The 22968-nt window shown below is 40.6% G+C and overlaps 1 protein-coding gene across 1 annotated transcript in view; it reads right to left on the minus strand.

Annotated features, from left to right (window-relative positions):
* Positions 1–971: 971 nt before the first annotated feature.
* Positions 972–22968, minus strand: part of PKIB (cAMP-dependent protein kinase inhibitor beta) — a 40521-nt gene continuing 18524 nt past the window's right edge. Inside the window, exons 2-3 of the mRNA XM_063310524.1 lie at positions 1608–1785; positions 972–1198 (exon numbers count right to left, since the gene is read on the minus strand). Of these exons, the coding sequence (XP_063166594.1) occupies positions 1113–1198; positions 1608–1755 (234 nt within the window). The 5' untranslated portion in view covers positions 1756–1785 and the 3' untranslated portion in view covers positions 972–1112. The remainder of the gene's footprint in view (positions 1199–1607; positions 1786–22968) is intronic.

A 22968-nucleotide genomic window follows, 5' to 3' on the forward strand; every position in this document is an offset into this window, starting at 1 on the left:
TTCCTGCTGTGTCAAAAATACTCTGGGTCTTAGCTGCTGGGAAAATTATGCTGTGGTATCAAGGGTGGCAGAGAAATGTTAAAGTCAGCAGAGCAGGAGCTTTCCAGAAGACTGCACCAGACTAGAGTGGTTGCTACAATGGAAGCTGAGGATGGACTTTTTTGGGGGGAGGGAGGGAGGGAAGACGTGTCCTATTTCAAGAATATCCCATATTCCTTCAGTATCCACCAGCTTCTTCCTAGTGTGACTCCTATATGGAGTCTGATTGATAGAGATGGATACCTATTGTGTTGTACTCACAAGGCTTTCTAATGTCCTCATATCTGAGGCATTTTGTGAGAGTGATCGTGAATGTATTATTAAGATGCTGGCTGAGATCCCATGGCTGCTGATACATGGACAAAGAAATTCTTCTGGTATAAGACAGCTTCTTTCATTATTTATCTGTTACAGTTTAGAGCTGGATGCTCCTTTTACTATATTGTTGAAGTTGGGAATTTTTCATGAATTCCTTAACCACAAAGAGCACTAGCAAATTCTCTCTCTACTCTTTAGCAACGTCCTACATTTGTTAACCTTTTGCTGTGTAGTTCATTCAGAGAGTCGTCCTCAATCTAAATTAGCTGACTTCTGTAAGGTCAAAACTTACATATGTAAAGTTGGTATATTCTTGGCCTGGAGTTAGTGATTTTGATATGTGCTTATGTGTACTATTCTATGTATATCATGTGTGTGTGTGTGTGCATGTATGTGCACATACGTAAGCTCACACAAAACCTAATACCTACATTTTATACTTATTATCAGAAAGGGCCCCAAGTTATTAACCAAACAGCATTTGTTGTTGTATTTCATTATTTGCAATAATCAATTGATTGTATTGAACTTCATTTGTTACATGACTGAAAACAATTCTCAATTTTATCTGCAGATACCAGCTGTGATTTGTGAATAAATAAACTGCTACTTGATGAATTTGAAAACATAACTGTAATTTTTTGACAGCGCCATATTCATTTTATCCAGCTACAAATATTTTATATTTCAGAGTCTTGGACACACTGGCAGTGCGGTTTGTGGGTAATCACCCCAAACCAAGCATTTCATAAACATTAGGAATCCATTGTTTTTTCTTCCATCTCTTGGTTTTCAATGGTGGTATCAGAAGTTGAAGCTTCTCCACCTTCCGCTCCTTTAACTAAAGAGATGTGAACATGAGAAAAAGTATTAGGTTTACAAAGAAGGACTCAGTCAAAACATTCAGATCATTAAGAGTTTGGAAGTATTTTGCATTATGTTTGCTTAATGTAATACTGGATGCCCAGAGTTCTACATAGAATTCAGAGAATATAGGCAGCTTAGAAAATAAAAAAATAGCACGTCTATATTATGCAAGAGTTGAAAGGTGGTGTGCTACCTGTTACTGTGGTGAAATTACAAACGAGGCAGCTTCTTGGCCTATGCGACTTCCCATGAAGTTGGAAGGATCCTTAGAAAGTTACTTAGTAATATGATGCTTTTACAAAGAACATTTCAGAAAGGTATTCAAACAGTAAAAGCCTTGATAAAATCAAGGCAAGGTAGTTCTTGATTCTCAAAAGTATTACCTTCTGACATGGAGAGCTCTGCTAGCTTGTGTGGCAGTTCTGACATTCCAGCCCCAGCAGAAGAACCCAGGATGTCCGGCAAGGCATTTCGACGCCCTGCCCGTCCCGACGCAGCAAAATCTGTGACTACAGGCTCAACATCAGTCATCTCTGACTTCTCTCCTCATAGCAGCATCTCCTGAAAAACACCGAGAGTTTCTCAGCTTCAACAGCCTGGTGGCCAAATGCAAACTCATCTTGTTACTTAAGAGAAGAAAGCACCTTGTCTTCTGAAAACCAGAATGTCAGGAACCAACTCTTCCTTGGAAAACATAGACCGGTCTCAGCACATCAATGTTGAAACTTTCTCTCAATCTATTTCCCGTTTTCCCCCACCTTCATTTTCCACTTGCCAGAGGTAATTGTTTGGACTGTGAGCAGCTCATTTCCACTTATTTTATAACAGCATTCATGAACAGAACAAAGAGAAATATCCAGTGACTTCCTGCAACTCTACATATTTGAGTGAGCTGTTTCTTTCTTTGTCATGTCTATATTGTTTCACCAGTCAAGAAAAAGAACACAGACTTAAATAAGTGATCTGTATTTTTTTCTCAACCTGTAATTATTTGGTATATGTAGAATGTGCAAATGTGCAATAAAGTATTTTCCATGCCAAGTTATGAGTCATCAGAATAGGTCAAATATAAACATTCATTTATGAAATATAATGTTTCCAGGAGTCTTTTTGTTTCAAGAATATCAGGACCAGTAGGAGCTGAAAAATGAATAGGCATTGCCTATCTGGGGAAAGAGTGTTTAGAATACAGTGCAAAGTAAAGTAAATAAGCAAGAAGATGTATTCAGATTTTCATACAGACTTCTTTTAAAACCAGCCAAGTTTAAAACGGAAAACTAAGAAACAGAAATTGATACATTCATCTCTATCAGCAATTTAATTTCCATGCCAACCTACCTGAGGGATATAAAACATTTTAGGTGAGTAAGAAACAATGTATTTCATATATCCTATGGACTACAGCAGATGTACACCCGTTTATAGTGGTTGGAAATAGAGTTCTTGCTGAAAATTGCAACGTCCATGTGTCATCTGTCTCCAAACCATGATCATGGAAGTTTGACAAATCTCTCTCCCCTCTCACTGTACCATTATTTCAATATACAGTCCATGTAGATAAGAATTATATCACTGCACTACAACTGCACAGTATGAAAGGAAAAAGTTTATTAGGAAATGTGATATAAAAGAATTACTCTCCTCCTACACAGGATGCTACAAGAAAAGCATCACTACTTGGATGGGGCTGCACTTTGCCACTCAAGACTGGGGCACTAGTTGGGGGTGTTTCTGGACTCACAGCTACTGCTTGAAGAGCAGGTGGCAGCTGTGGCTGGGAGGGGCTTTGCACAGGTTGTGCAGCAGTTGTGCCTCTCCTCAATCAGGAGACCATTCAGACCATTCCTCATGATTGGATTATTGCAATGTGCCCTACATGGGGCTGCCCTTGAAGACCACTCAGAAGCTACAGCTGGTTCAAAATGCAGTAGTGTGAGTAGTAACAGGCACTCTAGGTGTGCCCACATGTCACCACTGCTATGCAAGCTGCATTGGCTGCCAGTTGGCTTCTGAGTGCAATTCAAGGTGTTATTACCCATAAAGCGGAGGGCCTGGATACCTTAGAGTCCGCTTGTCTCCAATCGTTTCTGCCCTCCCAGTCCATTCTGGCAGAGTGGGTGCCTTCCAGGTCCCCTCTATTAAACGTTGTAATCTTGTGAGACCGAGGAAGCGTTCCTTCTCTGTCGCAGCCCCCACCACTGGAACAGCATCCCCCAGAGATCTGCATCCTCCTCCTTTTTCTAGTTTATCAAATTAAATGCTGCATTCTAGTTTCCTTTTGCCATGCTTTAGCAATACTGTAATCACTAAAAGATTGGCAATTTCCATTTTCTTTCTTTATAGTCTAGAACGGGGGGACACAGTCTGGTGCTTTTCAGATCTTTTGGATTCCAACAGTGATCACCCTTCACCACTGGCCAGATTGGCCATTGTCATAATGGCAGTTTAAAATATCTGTACAGCATCAGGTTTTCTACCTCTTTTTAAGAAAACAACCGAAATTATTCAAGATCATCATTTCACTAGCCTGCATAAGAATGCACAGGATCTTCACCAGACCAGGAATAAACATCTTATTACTGCAACTGTTATGAGGACCAGTGCCAAGTCCAGGTTTTGGAAGGCCCTTAAATAAAATGAACTAAGCCTACCTCCTTTTCTTCTATTCCTGGTGCTCATTTACTTGACTTCTCATTTTAGATGCCACCTGACTAAAGGAAGAGAAATAGACAAGTGTTCTTCCTTCTCACTCTTTTTCTTTTTAATATTCAGGGAGCAATCACAGGCAAGGATTCTAAGAGGATGAGTGGTAGAGTAGGGAAGTTTCAGAGAAGGTTAATGGGCCCCTACAAGAACAGGAGGTGGGAATCTGCAGATAATTATACATTTATTATGAGCATTTTTAATTTTTATTACATATATTTTTATTATTAGGACCTGAAATGCCAGCTCCTGATGGCACGGTAAGTAGGGCCCTAATATGAATTTCTGCCTGTAGAAAAAGGACCAAAAGATGTTTTTGTTTTGCAAGAGAGTTATCCAATTAAAGATCCAAAGTCTTTGCAATACTATCCGGAAACAAATAACCAACATAATGTATTCTCCCAATGTCATTCACCTTTTGGCTATTTGTTTCTCACTAATATAACTCAACTCACATGACTTTCCTTATTTAACCCTTACATTCCAGGACAGACAATGAAAACCCATCAGTTCTTCATATTCTTTTTCAAGTCCTGAGGTAGACACAATCAAAGAAAAGCAGCAAGGATTCCAGGAATGTTCTTTATTGTTGTAGGGCAGAATAACAAAATCCTGAAAGCCTGTCAGAGTTCCTCTCTGCCCCATCTTATTTATACAAACAAAATCAAGGAGGGATTATTTTGTGTCTCGTGGTCATGATTTCTATTTTTTCAGGCCTGAAATGTCCTTTTTCCTCCCTAAATAGTTCACTGTCCCCTTCCCAGGCCAGATCTACATTCTTTCACAGGTGTTGAATCCAACACATTCCTACTGCAAGTTCTTTATTCGGTCCAGTTGAAAAGGTTAATGTTTTAAGTTATTTGTGTTTACTGAGTTGATTAATTGGTTATGCAAAGATCTTCCATGAAGCTGTTGAGAAAATTTCACTTAATTTATCCTTTTTAAAAAGGATTTCAAGTGACTGCTAAAACAAAACAGAAGAAAATCAATATGAAAACAAAGTGTTCCATAAACCTGTATTGTTTTTGCTGCAAGATATATATTTAGAAGAAATCCAGTTACTTTTCTGATCATTCTAATGTATAAATCAGCTTATGTGTGGATTTGACTGATTGCATATTTCCACAAAAAAATAAAATTATATAAATTCAACAATTATACAATTATATAATAAAAGTATTGCTCCTTTACAATAGGGAAACAAAATCCCAAACTTTCTTTAGCTACTTATTCAGGTTCTTGACCCCAAGTGATTGCCCTCATGACATCCCCAGTTCATGAATGTTAAATTGTCATTAGCTATACTGGCATTAAAATACTATTTTTCTCCTCATTCCTACAGTGTTGGACAACAGCCCCAGGATATGTACAGTGTTACCCTTCAGCACCATTATGTGGGTGGCAAAGTCAAATGACCAATAGTGGATATTATCAAGGTGGTACTTACTGGATGCTTTAGGCTAATGTGATCCTGACCAGCCCCTTCTGCCTACGTTCTTCTTTTGTCTGCCCAAAGAGATAGATAAAGCTGAACATATAACATCCTGAAGGAAATGCATTATCTAGCATGTATTGTTTCCAAAAGAACTTCATGGATGTGTCCATATGGTTGCTCCAGGGTGCAAGCTTAACCTGAAGACAACTTTGTGTTGGATCAGGAGCTGCTCCATGCTACTGGTCCATTGGATTTGTACAGATATGGCAGAATATGTACTCCTGAAGCACGGCAGACTGTTTTTATGAAGTAGTAGTTGTTGTTCTCTGTCTACTGTTATTGATCCTTCCATGTTGTATGCTTGGAGTAAATTGTGTTAGAGAAAATTCCAAGAACAGTAATAGAAGTGTGACTACCTTGTGCTACAAATGGAAGTTCCATCCTCCAATGAGTTAGTTGAATACTATGGATGTGTTCACATGATCACCAGGAGTTGAGCGTGACTTGATACTTCGCATTACTAGTTAAATGTAAAGAACAGGCGCAGTGAGGGCCATTTCTGGGTCAGCAGTCAGATTAGTACAACACTAGACTGCTCTAATTCATTGTAACTAAATGGCATTTTCTGTTTTTGTGCTTTGCTGAAATAAATTATACTATTATCATAATGGGAAGGGGAGAGAAATCCTAAATAAGAGTGCTGCCTCCCTCAACCTGCTGCTAGTGACTCAGTTTTCTGCGCGGGCCTTTTGTTTTCTCCATCCCCCAGGCACACATTCTTTCTTCTACTTATGTGAGGGTTGGAATACTACTATGGCAGAAGGGCTTGGAAGAGGGAGGGTGCAATATGAGTATTTGCCTTGTATTGTAAAAGCAGTAACAGGATTTTACATGTGTTTCTTTAGAGTAAGCTTTACAAGTTTAACTGCAGCATAAAGATTATTTCACACAAATAATTGCATATCCAAGTCCTGACAGGTTTGAGAAAGCCTCAAATTTTGGACTAGCACAACAACTATTTTGGGAGGAAAAAAACATCCTAGGGAGAACTAAATATCCTGGCTGGTTTAGAGCCATTCCATTCCATTCCATTCATAATAAAACAGAGCCACTCCCCACTCCGCCCAAAACAAAGCAGGTTGGCGCCTTATAGAGAATATTGCACCCTGTAACATTCTACTGTCACTCCCACTCCGGCACTGCTTCTGTTGGAATATATACCATAACACCTTGTCTTTTTAGCTTCTATTGGCTCTCTTATTTTGGAGAACAATCTCACAATAAGCGGGGGGGGGGGGAAAGCATGGTAAACATTTGACATTTTCTAAGAACTTAAAAAACCACCACCACCAAAATTAGGACCATTTTCTCCTAAACTATACACCCTCAAACAAGTCAGATTATTTTCCAGTGGCGGTATTTGTAGTTGGTGACACAATTTTGCAATTGTACAGAGGAAAGGAGGCAGGCAGGCATGGAAAAGAGCCTGCTGCTGCTAACTGAATTGCCCTGTTTGCTTGAGGATAGAGAGAACATCTTAGCCATCTGGATTTTATTATCTTTTGATACATTTATCTTTTTATGTCATTGATATTGTTGTATATTATTGTATATTACATTGTGGTTGAATGTTTTTATTGTGAACCGCCCAGAGTCCCTCCTTCTGGGGGAGATGCGCGGTGATAAATTTGATAAATAAATAAACTGTGCTCCTCTAACACAGCGGCCACTGAGCACAAGTATTATGTGGGAGAGCACCAGGAGAGGGGGAGAAAGAACTGCAGATACCAGCTAGGTCACCATTTGGAACTGGAACCACTGCAGTATTTGAATGAATTGAGCTGCTTTGCAGATTCTGGATACAAACAAAACAAACACACAGGGCAAATAATAATAGGCTTTAAGGCAACTTTAAGGCAACTCCCGAACATTTTTACTAAGATTCATGGGGCTCAGTGGAGTAAATCTGCTTCTCACTGTATATTATGTTCTTTATAATCAATGTTTTGGTTCAATCAAGGTCCGAGGCAGCCTTCCCCACCCAAAGTGCCCTCCAGATGTGGAGACCTGAATTCCTACAAGTCTTAGTTGACCATGCTGGCTGAGGAATTCTGAGATTTCCATGCATTTGGAAGATGCCCAAGGTGAGGTAGCATAGTTTAAGAACTTCCTTAATAACTCTACAAAAGAAACTAAACTATATCCTGGGATATAGTTCTGCTTTCATCAAGTCACTGATGCAACGGGACTTACAGAGCTTATGGCCTTACAGAATGGGACTTACAGAACCATATGGCCTGGTTGGGTGGGTGTTATCCCACTTGTGTATTCCATTTCATCTGTTTGGGCCATCATCAGACAGAATGATCAAACATCCTTCTCAGTTCTGAACAACCCAAGCCTCTAGTCCCTGAAGCGGTGGAGAGACAAGGTAAAACATGCCAGCACTATTATGCCTAGTTGTTTAGTGAAGGATGCATCCTAAGAATGCATCCCATTCATGCCTATTGTTTCAGCAAAATCCGTGTAGTCACAACTCTGATATACACACACACACACACATACACATATATTTATATATATATACACATACACATACATATACATATACATATACATACACACACACACACACAAAAGCACCACTAGTAGACTACTACATGCTCAAAAGAGGAAGGGTTCAATACTACCCACAATGGAAGAATGGTTGGTGAAGACGACAGAGCTTGCACAGATGGCTAAATTAACTTCCTTGATCAGAGAAAAGACAATATCTACATTTATGGTTGACTGGAAAGCCCTTGTCGACTTTTTGCATGAAACGGAAAAATATGCCCTTACAGTTTGTAGTTTTGATGATTTGAAAGAAAAAAGGTAATAGAAAAAAGTGAGCTTTTGTTGTAATCATAAAGTAAGATATAATTTCAAAATCATACTATTTATTTTTTTTAAAAAAGCACTGCTGAGGACTCAGAGAGGAAAGGGCTAGAGGTATTATTTTTAACTCTAGAGAGGGAGCTTCCTGATTCAACATAAAGCATTTTTTTAATCACAATACTGTAGCAGCAGTATGCAGAAGAAAAAAGAACATTTAAAAATTGTTTCACCAATGCTAGTGTAATCCATTGCCCCATATTAAAGGCTGGATTAGTAAGAAAGGAGTTTCAGTGCCCCACAAGGTAGTGCAGATTACAAAAAGAGCTGAGGATAAATGAAAATTCCAACCAAAAATTCACCTAATATAACAGTAAACTACTCAGATCTCCTTCAGCAAAGGACTGTTACCTTGTCGTGGTGCTGGAGCTTGAGCACCTCAATGACACCATGAGCTAAACCATGAAGGGCCACCCAAGACGGGAAGGTAATGACAGAGAGGTCAGACTAAATGCGATCCCTGGGGAAGGTAATGGCAACCCACCCCAGTATTCTTGCCGTGAAAACTCAATGGATCAGTACAACCAGAGATATGTCGGTATACCATCGGAAGATGAGACCCCCAGGTCGGAAAATGGTCAAAATGCTACTGGGGAGGAACAGAGGATGAGTTCAACTAGCCCCAGACGTGATGACGCAGCTAGCTCAAAGCCGAAAGGACGGCTAGTGGCCGACGGTGCTGGTGGTAAACGGCGAATCCGATGTTCTAAGGATCAACACGCCATTGGAACCTGGAATGTAAGATCTCTGAGCCAGGGCAAATTGGATGAGGTTATTGGTGAGATGTCAAGATTAAAGATAGACATTTTGGGCATCAGCGAACTGAAATGGACTGGAATGGGCCACTTCATATCAAATGACCACCAGATCGACTACTGTGGACAGGAAGACCACAGAAGAAATGGAGTAGCCTTCATAATTAATAGTAAAGTGGCTAAAGCAGTGCTTGGATACAATCCAAAAAATGATAGAATGATCTCAATTCGAATTCAGGGCAAGCCATCTAACATCACAGTGATCCAGATATATGCCCCAACCACAGATGCTGAAGAAGCTGAAGTAGATCAGTTCTCTGAGGATCTGCACCACCTACTGGACAATACACCTAAAAGAAACATTGTTTTCATCACGGGAGACTGGGATGCTAAGGTGGGCAGTCAGATGACACCTGGAATTACAGGTAGGCATGGCCTGGGAGAACAAAATGAAGCAGGACATAGGCTGATAGAATTTTGCCAAGACAACTCACTCTGCATAACGAACACTCTCTTCCAACAACCTAAGAGATGGCTTTATACATGGACTTCACCAGATGGACAACACCGAAATCAGATTGACTACATCCTTTGCAGCCAAAGGTGGCGGACATCTATACAGTCAGTAAAAACAAGACTTGGAGCTGACTGTAGTTCCGATCACGAACTTCTTATTGCACAATTTAGGATCAGACTAAAGAGATTAGGGAAGACCCACAGATCAGCTAGATATGGACTCACGAATATTCCTAAGGAATATGCAGTGGAGGTGAAGAATAGATTTAAGGGACTGGACTTAGTAGATAGCGTCCCAGAAGAACTATGAACAGAAGTTCACAACGTTGTTCAGGAGGCAGCAACAAAATACATCCCAAAGAAAGAGAAAACCAAGAAGGCAAAATGGCTGTCTGCTGAGACACTAGAAGTAGCCCAAGAAAGAAGGAAAGCAAAAGGCAACAGCGATAGGGGAAGATATGCCCAATTAAATGCAAAATTCCAGAGGTTAGCCAGAAGAGATAAGGAATTATTTTTAAACAAGCAATGCGCAGAAGTGGAAGGAGACAGTAGAATAGGAAGGACAAGAGACCTCTTCCAGAGAATTAGAAACATTGGAGGTAAATTCCAGGCAAAAATGAGTATGATCAAAAACAAAGATGGCAAGGACCTAACAGAAGAAGAAGAGATCAAGAAAAGGTGGCAAGAATATACGGAAGACCTGTATAGGAAGGATAACAATATCGGGGATAGCTTTGACAATGTGGTCAGTGAGCTAGAGCCAGACATCCTGAAGAGTGAGGTTGAATGGGCCTTAAGAAGCATTGCTAATAACAAGGCAGCAGGAGACGACAGTATCCCAGCTGAATTGTTCAAAATCTTGCAAGATGCTGTCAAGGTAATGCATGCTATATGCCAGCAAATTTGGAAAACACAAGAATGGCCATCAGACTGGAAAAAATCAACTTATATCCCCATACCAAAAAAGGGAAACACTAAAGAATGTTCAAACTATTGAACAGTGGCACTCATTTCACACACCAGTAAGGTAATGCTCAAGATCCTGCAAGGTAGACTTCAGCAATTCATGGAGCGAGAATTGCCAGATGTACAAGCTGGGTTTAGAAAAGGCAGAGGAACTAGGGATCAAATTGCCAATATCTGCTGGATAATGGAAAAAGCCAGGGAGTTTCAGAAAAACATCTATTTCTGGTTTTTTGGCTATTCTAAAGCCTTTGACTGTGTGGACCATAACAAATTGTGGCAAGTTCTTAGCAGTATGGGGATACCAAGACATCTTGTCTGCCTCCTGAGGAATCTGTATAACGATCAAGTAGCAACGTTAAGAACAGACCACGGAACAATGGACTGGTTTAAGATTGGGAAAGGAGTACGGCAGGGCTGTATACTCTCACCCTACCTATTCAACTTGTACGCAGAACACATCATGTGACGTGCTGGGCTTGAGGAATCCAAGGCTGGAGTTAAAATCTCTGGAAGAAACATTAACAATCTCAGATATGCAGATGATACCACTTTGATGGCTGAAAGCGAAGAGGAACTGAAGAGCCTTATGATGAAGGTGAAAGAAGGAAGTGCAAAAGCTGGCTTGCAGCTAAACCTCAAAAAAACCAAGATTATGGCAACCAGCTTGATTGATAACTGGCAAATAGAGGCAGAAAATGTAGAGGCAGTGAAAGACTTTGTATTTCTAGGTGCGAAGATTACTGCAGATGCTGACTGCAGTCAGGAAATCAGAAGACGTTTAATCCTTGGGAGAAGAGCAATGACAAATCTTGATAAAATAGTTAAGAGCAGAGACATCACACTGACAACAAAGGTCTGCATAGTTAAAGCAAAGGTATTCCCTGTAGTAACATATGGCTGTGAGAGCTGGACCATAAGGAAGGCTGAGCGAAGGAAGATCGATGCTTTGGAACTATGGGGTTGGAGGAAATTTCTGAGAGTGCCTTGGACTGCAGGAAGTTCAAACCAGTCCATCCTCCAGGAAATAAAGCCAGACTGCTCACTTGAGGGAATGATATTAAAGGCAAAACTGAAATACTTTGGCCACATAATGAGAAGACAGGGCACCCTGGAGAAGATGCTGATGCTAGGGAGAGTGGAAGGCAAAAGGAAGAGGGGCCAACCAAGGGCAAGATGGATAGATGATATTCTAGAGGTGACGGACTCATTCCTGGGGACCGACAGGAAGCTCTGGCGCGGGCTGGTCCATGAAGTCACGAAGAGCCGGAAGTGACTGAATGAATAAACAACAACAAACTCAGATTTCCCTTTCTCTAACATGAAATCACCAGACGGACTGCATGAAAAAATTTTGAGCTCTACACCCTGGTAGGCAGAGATGTGTTATGCTTTTAAATGCCTAAATAATATAGAAAACAAAATACACTTTCACAAAGTGAAGGAACTCATTCTCTGTTACTGACATATTTTTGCTTCAAAACTAAGCTTGCAAGTCTCATGTTTCGACCTGCAGTTTCCATTAGTGAATTTTGTATTAAAACTGCTGTTGGATTTGAGTGCCAAGATGTCCCCTTTTCAAAGATGGCTTAAATCTGTGACCTTCTCCCCCCAGTCTCTTTTTTGGCTTGAGTTAACATTTATTTATCAAGTTATGCTTTCATCATTCTCCTCCTTTAGTGTCACTTCAGGATATTTATTTTTCTTACATTCCAGTATAACTAAATAATATGTCAGCAAATTTGTAAGCAACTGGAACTTCGCATTCCACAAATGTTTATATCTCACAAATGTGCTTTCTTCAGAAATGAACAGTTTTGCAAATAATCACACCTGCACAATTACTCACTCAGCATTCCATTCCTTTTGTGAACCAGCACATTTAGAAATTCTAACCTGCTGTAGATTGATGGGTAATAAATCATTCCTACCCCCAATACCTGGTTGGTGATGCTATACCAGTCCTGGTGCAATTAAACTTTTGAGTCCTTGTACCAAGCCCACCCTGGACATAAATACTACCATCTGCTTCACATCTGTGGATCAATTCATTATGGCAGAGAAATCTACAAGGTCATGTCTACAAAAGTCTATGCAGCAAAATACTGCTGGAGACCCACCTCTACTCTGTATCCATCATGAGTGACAGCAATCATACCATCTATGTGTGTGAGGTTGTCAACTGCACTATTTTTCCCATTCAAAAATCCCCAAAACCAATAGCACTTCTCCCATTAGCTTGTGAGCCTGTATGTTCTAAACTGGAAGCCTAGCCAATTATTACATTATTTTAAGAAACATACCCCAGTTATTCATCTCTCATTTTCAAAAATAAGCATTTTTTTAAATCCTCATATACATCTCTGGAGTCATTTTATCCCTAATTGTCAAATCTACAGATCTTATGTTAAAATTAGCATCGCACAGATGGACAAAAGGACAAAGCTTTGGTACAAAGCCCTACCCTACTATGACAGACAGGGGATATTGTCTGCTTCCCTTGATTTATGGGTAGGTTAAAAATAGATATTTGTACTTTATTCATGGGAAAATGCTAGTTGCAAAAGGGTCTTATTATTACTTCCTAAATTATACCTTCCTAATATTACAATATTCTCTGGAACATAATTAAGAATATGCCATTATTGATAACAAAAAAAAATCATCAAGCTGAAACAAATGACCTTTTAACTTTATAACAAAGTCATATTGAAATGGCCACCCACTTTCATTGTCAATATTTTTGCAAGTCTGTCACCGTTTATATGTAATGGTAGAAAATTATAAGTTTATAGTCAATGAATGCAAGTTATTATTGCTCTTCTCATAGGGAGGTTCACCTTTTTGAAGTATTTTTATCTACCTTTCCATTTCAAGACCAAGGCAAGGAACAACAATAATAATGCCCATTATTACATTGTTTAAAAAACAGCAGCCAAGAGTCAAGAAATAGAGCAGCAGAAGAAATAGAGAAAAAAAAAAATAAACACAGCAGCAGAACAGCAATACTGTACAATATTCAATGGAAAGGAAGATGCCTCTGAAGGTAAGACAACCTACATCACACCCCTGAGAAGGGAAGAATTAACAGAAACATATAAATACAGAAAAATCATGTGCATGTCCAGCATATACCTTGCCAGTCTAGAGCCGTTGCTTCAGTTGCAACCAATCCTAGCGATTTCTTCCAACTGCTCAACTAATTTATACATGTGACACACTTTCATACGTATATGCAGATATATATTATCATTGAATCTGAAGCCAAAAGGATGTTGCAGAGAGGGTCAGGAATTTCCTTTTAAATAGATGCACCTTTTCTTGGGTTTGTATGGTAGCCTGGGAAAATACAAGCTTAAGTTAAGAAGGCACTGACAGAGTGTAACAAGGTCCAGCTTACGGTCCATAGTGCATGGTCCAGAGGGAAATGGAATGTTCTGACACATTTTGCATGTCCTTAATACAAATGTGCCAGAAGCCACACTGTCCACAGGAAGGCAAGTCCGTTGGGTTAGGTGGGGACTGATTTATTACTGATTAACAGTAGAGTTGGCTGCAAAATAAGGTACATTTACAAAAATGGATCTGCATTTGCATGTAACCACCATTCTCTCCTATGAACACACAGAAATACACAAATACAGGGACTTGCATGCAGAATTCCTTCTCTTTTTCTAGCAAAAACAGTACAAAAAGAAAAAGAAAAAAGAGGAGGAGGGAGATGAGAGATGGGCTAAGAGGAAGCTGTACCTGCACTGAAAGAAAAGTGGATCTGGGAAGGGAAAACTGTATGAAGAGGAGGTAAGAGAAAGAGGTAGCTGGAGAGGGAGAGAGAGAGAAAAGAGGGAAGCCAATGCTTAGGTGCTACTGAAAGGGTTAAATTCACTTGGCACTCCTTGTCAAGCCAAAGCAAGCTTTGGGCCAATGTTCAAGGCATTAATGGTTTTGAGCAGCGAGGTATGCAATCATTTGTACCATTCCTTTGTTTTCCACAACTTATTGACAAATTTAAGATAATTCCCCTTTCCCAATTCACTGGTTATTCCAGAAAATTCCTTGAATATACTATATACAAACATCAGCTTGAATTACATAATAACCAAGCTCTTGAGACTGAGCCTTCCACAAGAGCCAAAAAATAATTCTGCTACTACTAAGGCCCCCAGTGTCATATATCACGAGGAAGTCTTCACTATGTATGGAAATGAATAGGTTGTGTCTGTAGTGTGTGTGTAAAACATACCTACCACTTTTCTACATTTGATGCTAATACTGGGCATCAAGATGGTGTAGCTGCCCAAGTATTGGAATTAAATCAGGAAGACCTTCCTAGATAATTTTTTTCTACCACCCGTCATAGGATTTTGGTGAAGATAGCTTCAGACAGTAGATCAGTGGTTCATAAACTGTGGGTAATTACCCTGCACCCCCAAAATGATCCTGCTTCCTCTAAGGCTCCCAGTGTCATACATCAAGAGGAAGCTTCACTATGTATGGAAGTGAATAGTAATTTGGGGTAATTTGGAGTAATGGAGCAATTTGTAATTGCTTGTTTGTGAGTTGAAGATCCAGTTGAGGATCAGCTGAGACTGCCACGAGCTAAGGAACCAGTTGGGACTGCTGCTTCTGAGACATTTGTGTAAAACAAGTGTGTCTGGGTTTTTGTGAAGGTAAATTACATTATTCGAAACCAAGAAAAGGGGTAACTGTGTGAAACAGTTTAAGAATCACTGGAGTTGAACCATAGGTACCATCCTGCACTCCATGAAGCCCATGAAGGACTAAGGGATAAGTGGATCGATCACTAGTAGTCACTGTTGATGAAAGTTATTCATCAATGGAACAAGAGGCCACTTTTCTGATTCCTCTTTCCCATTGCATTGTAGCCTCTCCACGTCTGTTTTGGAGGGTTGGGGAATTGGTGTAAGGCATCAGACGTAAGGCCTGACGTAAGGAGATCCCTCCGTTGTCTTTACACAAGCTTGCTTCTTCAGTACATTAATTCTTATTACCTATGACTAACAGCCTCTCTCTCTACTTCACAAGGATCCTGTTTTTTGTGTTCATAGTTGCTCCAATTTTTTATATATGCTTGTGATATTTATAGCATTTAACTCTCTTTTGTAGTTTTTGTTCTAAGTACAATTCTACTGAAATGGGGAATAATGATAGTAAAAATTACAACTCAGACTATGGGAACAGCATTATCTTTGATAATGGCTACTGTTATAGAACACTGATAAAATAACCTGGCTTTCACAGGTCTTCCCTTGCTCTTGTTTGGCTTACACACACAATCCCCACATCCCCGGTCTGTTCCAGGGATCCCTATTCTAAAAACTCTGGAAGACTTGGGGGTTTGTATGGTGGAAGGGTCAGTATACTGGAGAGTAAAAAATCACACTGCTGTTGGATGCCTTCCCATTGGTAGGTAGATACTATAGGCTGCAGTTAAGAAACAACTATCACAGTACAACTTTTATTATTGCCAATGTGTACTACATACAGTATTTGCAGCTTCTATATTTCGTCAAGTTAAATGCCCCCCCACTCCATTCTTTTTAATACCAACCAACCAACCAGAATAAAGAACAATGGTTCTATTTGCTTTAATCCCTGCAGCATCAAAGTAATGGGGGGAGGGGGGAGAGAGGAAGGGTCTGCGTACAGTAGTGTCAAATAGAAAACTTGGGAAGGAGTGTGAAAGCATCCATGGGTGCAAACATCTGGGAAAGCAAAGGAAAAGAATGGGATTAGTGAGGAGGGGGGAAAAAAAGTCACTAGAAGTAAAAGGCAGACACTTGGAGATCTCCCTTCCCTGCAAAGACAGGAAGGACAAGAAGCAGGGGAATGACCAATAGGGACCTGCAGTGGACAATCGCCTGGACCTGCAGCCAAACCACTACAATCGGAATTGGAATTTGTTAAGTCGGCTTCAGGAACATCCAGGAGCAGCATAGGAAATAAGCAGCTTAGGCTGTTGAGCTGAACTGCTGAAATTCCTCTGGTCTAACTTCATTCATTTCACGCTGAGCATGCCAGAAAGATTTTATGAATTCCTAGGATATCTGCTTCAAAACTAGAAAAAAGAATTCTAGATACAGAGCTCGGTAGCACAGCAGAGGAGAACCTGTATGAATGGAGCTGTACAGTATATGGGCTCTCCGTTGAATCTTCCCTCCTTAGGACTCAAAAGCACTACAGAGCGGGTCAGGAGGTGGAAAAGGGATATATGCCACAACATTTTATTGCAGTTCCCAGTTGTGTCTCTGCTACAACTGTACTAAAAACAGAATAGGGCTTTCCTTATACACAATCCTAAGAGCAGTCTTCTGTTGACAGTGTGAAAATATCAACTTCTGATACATGAGTAAATTACTTGGTTCCAGTCATTAGAGAGCAGATCATCACATTTGGAAAAAGCATATGATACAACCCTTCAGAACACAGGAAGATCACAATTTAAAGCTCAAGCAAGTACACTCAGACTGAAAGACTGAAGCACTATCATATGTCTAATTCACATGAGAGATGAGAACAAGGCTGTTTCTCAAGAGAACTGAATTTGTTCACAATAGGTAAGACATGTACAGGCTTTCTATAGTCTCAGATCAACCTGATAAATATTAACACAAATTAGTCATGCTATCCTAAACACTTAAAATGGATAATTGAGATTTATAGCATTAAGTCCCAGATTATGGTATTATTCAGTATGAAACCACAGGTAGTCCTTGAGTTATGACGGTAATTGGGACTGGAATTTCCATCGCAAAGTGATGTGGCCATAAAGCACAATGTCACAGGACCATATCGCTTAGCAATGGCAATCCTGGCAATCCCCATTGCTGTTAGCTATATTCCACTGGTCATTAGCCGAGGAACCACCCCAATCCAAGCCACTCCTGGCTTGATCCCTCCCAGCCCCGAGCCTCAATAAGGTAAGGGACTGCCTCCTCTTCAACTCCCCCCAACCACCTATTTCCCCCCCATCTCTGCTCTTTTGGCCACCTTGCATCCTGCCTTGCAGGGGGGCAAGCAGCCCCAGAATTGCATGGCTCTGGGGCTGCTTGCCACATTGTGGCTTTGAGGCTTCTTGGTATGCCACAGCTCCGGGGCTGCCAAGAAGCCTCAGAGCCACAGCGTAGCACGAAGCCGCAACCTCCCTGGGAAGCCGCAGCACCCCAGGAAGCCGCAGCACCCCAGGAAGCCCCAGCCACACAACATGAAGCTGCAATGCCCCGGGAAGCCCCAGTCACCCCAGCCCAGTCCCAGCTTCAGTTGCCCTCACCACCTTGCACTCTGAGGCCCCTGCTACCCTGCGCTCCACCACCCCAGCTGATGTTTGCTGTCCTCTTGCTCCTGCTGACAAGGCATGCCCGGCCTGGCCCATCACAAGGCAGCTGCTGGCCACGTGAGGCCATCTTCCCCAGGTCTTGCAAGGAAACTGCTGTTTATGACTTGGGGAAGAAAGCCTCATGTGGCCAGCATGAGCAACGGCAGTAACTTTGGGAACCAGTCGTAAGGCCCTTCGTTCAGCACCACTGTAGCTTCGAACAGTCACTGAACAAATGGTCGTTAAGCAAGGACTACCTGTAGTTAAATCTGTAAATAAACCCATTAACATGCATAACCATTCGACTGTTACTGAGGAACATGATCTCTTAAACAGGCTATCTAAAATAACCTGAGGGAAGGGATTACAACAAGTTCATCAGCTTTGGGAAAAAATGTAGGAAAAGACAAATGAGCTAATACCGAGGCCTGCAGAGCCCTTTGTTTTTTCTTTTGTAAAGCATGACAGTGGGAATACATTATGCCACTAACAAGCACCACACTGAAGCTTATTCATGTATCATGTTTGGCAGATATCAAACAGCTCCTGTGAGTCACTCCTGCATTCATGCACATCCATGTGTATTACCTACACTAGCCTGACAAGGCACATCAGAGGAAAGGCACAGATACTGAGCTGCAGCGCCAGGCACAAACCAAATGATTCCTTTGTTTTTAGATGACGCTATACTGAGAAACAGATGCTTGCGTACAGCTTTTGGCCGCTGTTTCCCACACAGGCGTATCGCCCAAAGTGTTTTTCTTCCTCTCTGCCTCTGGGAGCTTCGGGGCTACTTCACTTTTCAACAAAATGCAAGGTTTGCAAATAAAATGCACATGGTTTTAAAACAATTTGCATGAAATTGGTGCCAGTTCCTGAAGCTGCAAGCCTTAGAGACTTGCCATTGGATAGATTTTGACAGTGTTTTGGCCTGTTTTAAATAATGTGCTTTTCCTTTCTTTTTTTTTTTGTATTTGATTATATAAATTTGTGCATGGTTTTGAAGATTATGAGGGGCAGAAAAGTAACTTACCATGTGTTTGTGTGTGTATAAAAAACCCACGGAAGGTATACTCCTTTGCATATCAGATTCTTGGCTAATTTGAAAAGACTTTTGTTAAAACATATACAAAACTGTTAGGCAGGTTTTGTAATGAGAATATTCCATATAATTTGGAGGAACTAAGACATTACAGATTAGATCTTGAGGAACCTTGATCAAAGGAATCAAATAATGCATTTGCTTAGCCCAGCTCCTTTCCTGCTCCATGCTAAGATTCCCCTCTATACTTTCAGGAAGAAAGAGAAAGAAGCTGGGCCTTTGATCCTATTCCTGAGAGACTTATTTCTAAATTAGCATGCACTGAGTTGTCCATGTCAAACACAGAAATTTAATATCACATTAGGACAGGCGTAAACAATCCATGACTCACAGTGATGCCCCCAAGCCTTTTATTTGCAGCCTCCAGAGTGAACCATGCTGAGTTGAGCAGCAACAGCCAAATTGTAGAAATGCTTGGCTTTTCAAATTAAAGTGAGGAAAAACTAAATAAATGGAAAGCTAAACTGGTCCTTGGACAGATAGTCATGGAGAAAATCTATCTCTGTAATCGCTAAGAGTTGATGCTGATGTGATGGCTCATAATCAGTCAAAACTGGTCCTTAGTTGTTCAGGATCCACTGACACAGCAAACACATAGTGGATAACCGAGCTATACAATTGAACAACAAACTTAATTGGATATGTGAGCGTCAAGCCCTGAGACTTCAACTCTCTTGCTACTGCCATTACTCAAAAGTTCAGCGCTGTTAATTGTATTGCTCCTACTAGCATGGGTGAGGCTGGCAATAAAACACTGTAGTTGATCACTGAGTACATATTTACTTTCTCTTCGTTAGCCACACAGAACTCAATAAAGATATTTATGTTTTCAAGTTATATTTCAAGTTGCTAGCTTCCCAGTTTGGCTTTCAATGAGACAGACAAATGATTTTAAAAATGGGGGAAGGGGAAGATATAGACCTTTTACTATTGTAAGTGGAAACAGGAAAGTCAAAATAGGAACATAACTACCCAAACTAGATTTCTGCAAGTTTTGTATACAAGGTTGGGAACCAAAGCTTAAATATGTATTTTAAATTGTTGGTCAGGAAGCGGGACTTGTGGGCAAAGGCCTGTGGTCTTGCCTGGCTGATAGTTTTGAAGGCAAAGCTTGAGTGGACTTAAACAGAAGACGGTTGACCAAAGGGAACAGTGATGGAGATTGAAATGGTGGTGGTCTCCAACTAAATGCTGCTTAGATCGCTATCAGATCTGGAGGGAATTTAAGGTAGGACTCACTAGCTGCATGAATCTGTTATTTAGTGGAGCCCACAGACATGAGCGGCCTTCTTCTCCCCAGAGGGATCTGCTAACCTTTAAACACAGAAAAAAGACCAGATGTTTGTCCATTTCACTGAAGAATGTTGTTTATAATACCAGGTACCTCTGCATACCTTAAGATTCTGCCCAAAACCTTTAAGTGGCTTGTAAGTGACCCTGTTTTGCTTTGAATGACTGGCACAGGGATACCCACGACTGCTTTTAGGGAGAATGTTTATTTAGAGAGTATTCACAGTAGCAGGCTTTCCAATTAAGGAACTTAACACAAGGGGATGAAAAGAAGACAAAGAAACAAACAAGGCAGTAAGCAAACTCAGGCACTAATTCTTCAGAAGCACTGGTGGGGGGGGGGGGTTTAACAGCAATGATAATTAAATAGCCTTAAATAAATCTGGGGGAGGGCATTAATGAATCCCATGGCCTAGGCTAGTTTGGGAATACATATATACCTACATACCTAATGAAAGAAACCATATCCACACTGTTGCCAAAAAACAACATGGACTTATCCATGATACCAAGAGGGGTCCAGCTGTACTCAGGAATGTATTTATTTGATCACTCTATAGGCCAGAACATCACCAGTGTAACTCTACTAGATTCCAAGTAATTTTTCCCTGAACACTGATTATTTCCCTACCTCTGGTCAGGTAGAACATCTTTTTAAGAAGCCAAATCTATAAAACACCACAGCTGAAAAGATTAGAAAGTTGAGTGGTCAGTTCAGTAAGCCTTATCATTGCCTTCCCCAGAAACTGGTTCATACTACAGCTGAAGGATGGGGGTTCAGAGCTGCTGATAAATACATTCTCAGTTATGCGCAGGATGAAGGGCAAACCATGGAAACGTCAGCAAGCTGCTAGCTCTTCCCTTTTCATATGATCCCGATGCAGCTGATATTAGCTAAAGGAAGAATTCTCTTTGATCCTCAAAAGGAAGGGGCCTGCCTAGAATGAGGAAAAAAGGCAAATTAGATATTGATTTGGGATGCTATGCAGATACTTAAGCTTGTGGAACCAGAACTTGGAGAAAATAATCCAGAATTTCAATCACTATCAAAGCAGAAACTACCCATTTCAGGGTAGAAGAGAGAATTGTATGAGTAGCAACTCTGACTCGTGTCTTGCAGTCTGAGCATATGAATGTTAGTATGAAATGTACCAAAAATATGCCTGTTCTGTGTGGCAGGACTTTCTCACAATGTCACTAACATTAACACTGAGTATGTGCAGCAAGAAGCTTGTTTCTAGGCATTTTAGGTGTTAGATAGCAATACAGAACCTAGTTAATTTTTCCCCAGTAACAGCTATAGTGTGTTTTTTGAAAAAATCTTTCAATTTAACCATTCAAGACATATAGAAATGAGAGTCTTAGTTATCTCTGAAGTTTGCTCAGGACCATCAGAATACTGTTTTTCCTTGAAAAGTATGTTCTCACCATTCCTATTTAATGCCCTATAATGTCTTTTGGTTTTTTTTTAAATTTATATTTATTGAGAATTTTATATACAGTAAAAGTCAAATCTAAAGAAAAAGAGAAAAGAAAAAGGTACAAGAAAAAAGAAAAGAAACTAAAGTTATAGAATACGATTTTCACTTCAACAGATCTTATAATCCTCCCTCCTTGAGGTTATACAAATCTCCTTCAACCCCTTACTTAGTCCACAGCTTTTTCAATCCTCAAACCCATCCATCATTTTTTTCCCCTTTTTCAGCAAAAAATCCATACAAAGTTTCCAGTCTTTCAGAAAAGTTTTTGTTGTTTCTTCTCTGGCCCTATAACATCAGAGAACTTTGCTTAAAGTCTTGTTTTTGGGGAAAAAAGCCCATGCAAGGGAGGTTGTCAGCTAAGTGAAAGTTGTACTCATCTCTGTAGCTTCCATTTGTAAAGAGTTGAATGGAGTGAAGGTTAAATTCATCCAATTCACAAGAGGGCCTTCTCCTCTGACTCACTGCCTCCCCCCCCCCCAACATATACATGAAAAAAGAAAGCAAACAGGTAAACTAATGGGGGAAGAAACATTAACAATCTCAGATATGCAGATGATACCACTTTGATGGCTGAAAGCGAAGAGGAACTGAGGAGCCTTATGATGGTGAAAGAAGAAAGTGCAAACGCTGGCTTGCAGCTAAACCTCAAAAAAAAAAAACAAGATTATGGCAACCAGCTTGATTGATAACTGGCAAATAGAGGGAGAAAACTTAGAGGCAGTGAAAGACTTTGTATTTCTAGGCGCGAAGATTACTGCAGATACTGACTGCAGTCAGGAAATCAGAAGACGCTTAATCCTTGGGAGAAGAGTAATGACAAATCTCGATAAAATAGTTAAGAGCAGAGACATCACACTGACAACAAAGGTCCGCATAGTTAAAGCAATGGTGTTCCCCGTAGTAACATATGGCTGCGAGAGCTGGACCATAAGGAAGGCTGAGAGAAGGAAGATCGATGCTTTTGAACTGTGGTGTTGGATGAAAATTCTGAGAGTGCCTTGGACTGCAAGAAGATCAAACCAGTCCATCCTCCAGGAAATAAAGCCAGACTGCTAACTTGAGGGAATATCAAAGACACCCTGGAGAAGATGCTGATGCTAGGGAGAGTGGAGGGCAAAAGGAAGAGGGGCTGACCAAGGGCAAGGTGGATGGATGATATTCTAGAGGTGACAGACTCGTCCCTGGGGGAGCTGGGGGTGTTGACGACCAATAGGAAGCTCCGGCGTGGG

This window comes from Candoia aspera, chromosome 1 (genome assembly GCF_035149785.1).
Source record: "Candoia aspera isolate rCanAsp1 chromosome 1, rCanAsp1.hap2, whole genome shotgun sequence".
Lineage (NCBI taxonomy): Eukaryota > Metazoa > Chordata > Lepidosauria > Squamata > Boidae > Candoia > Candoia aspera.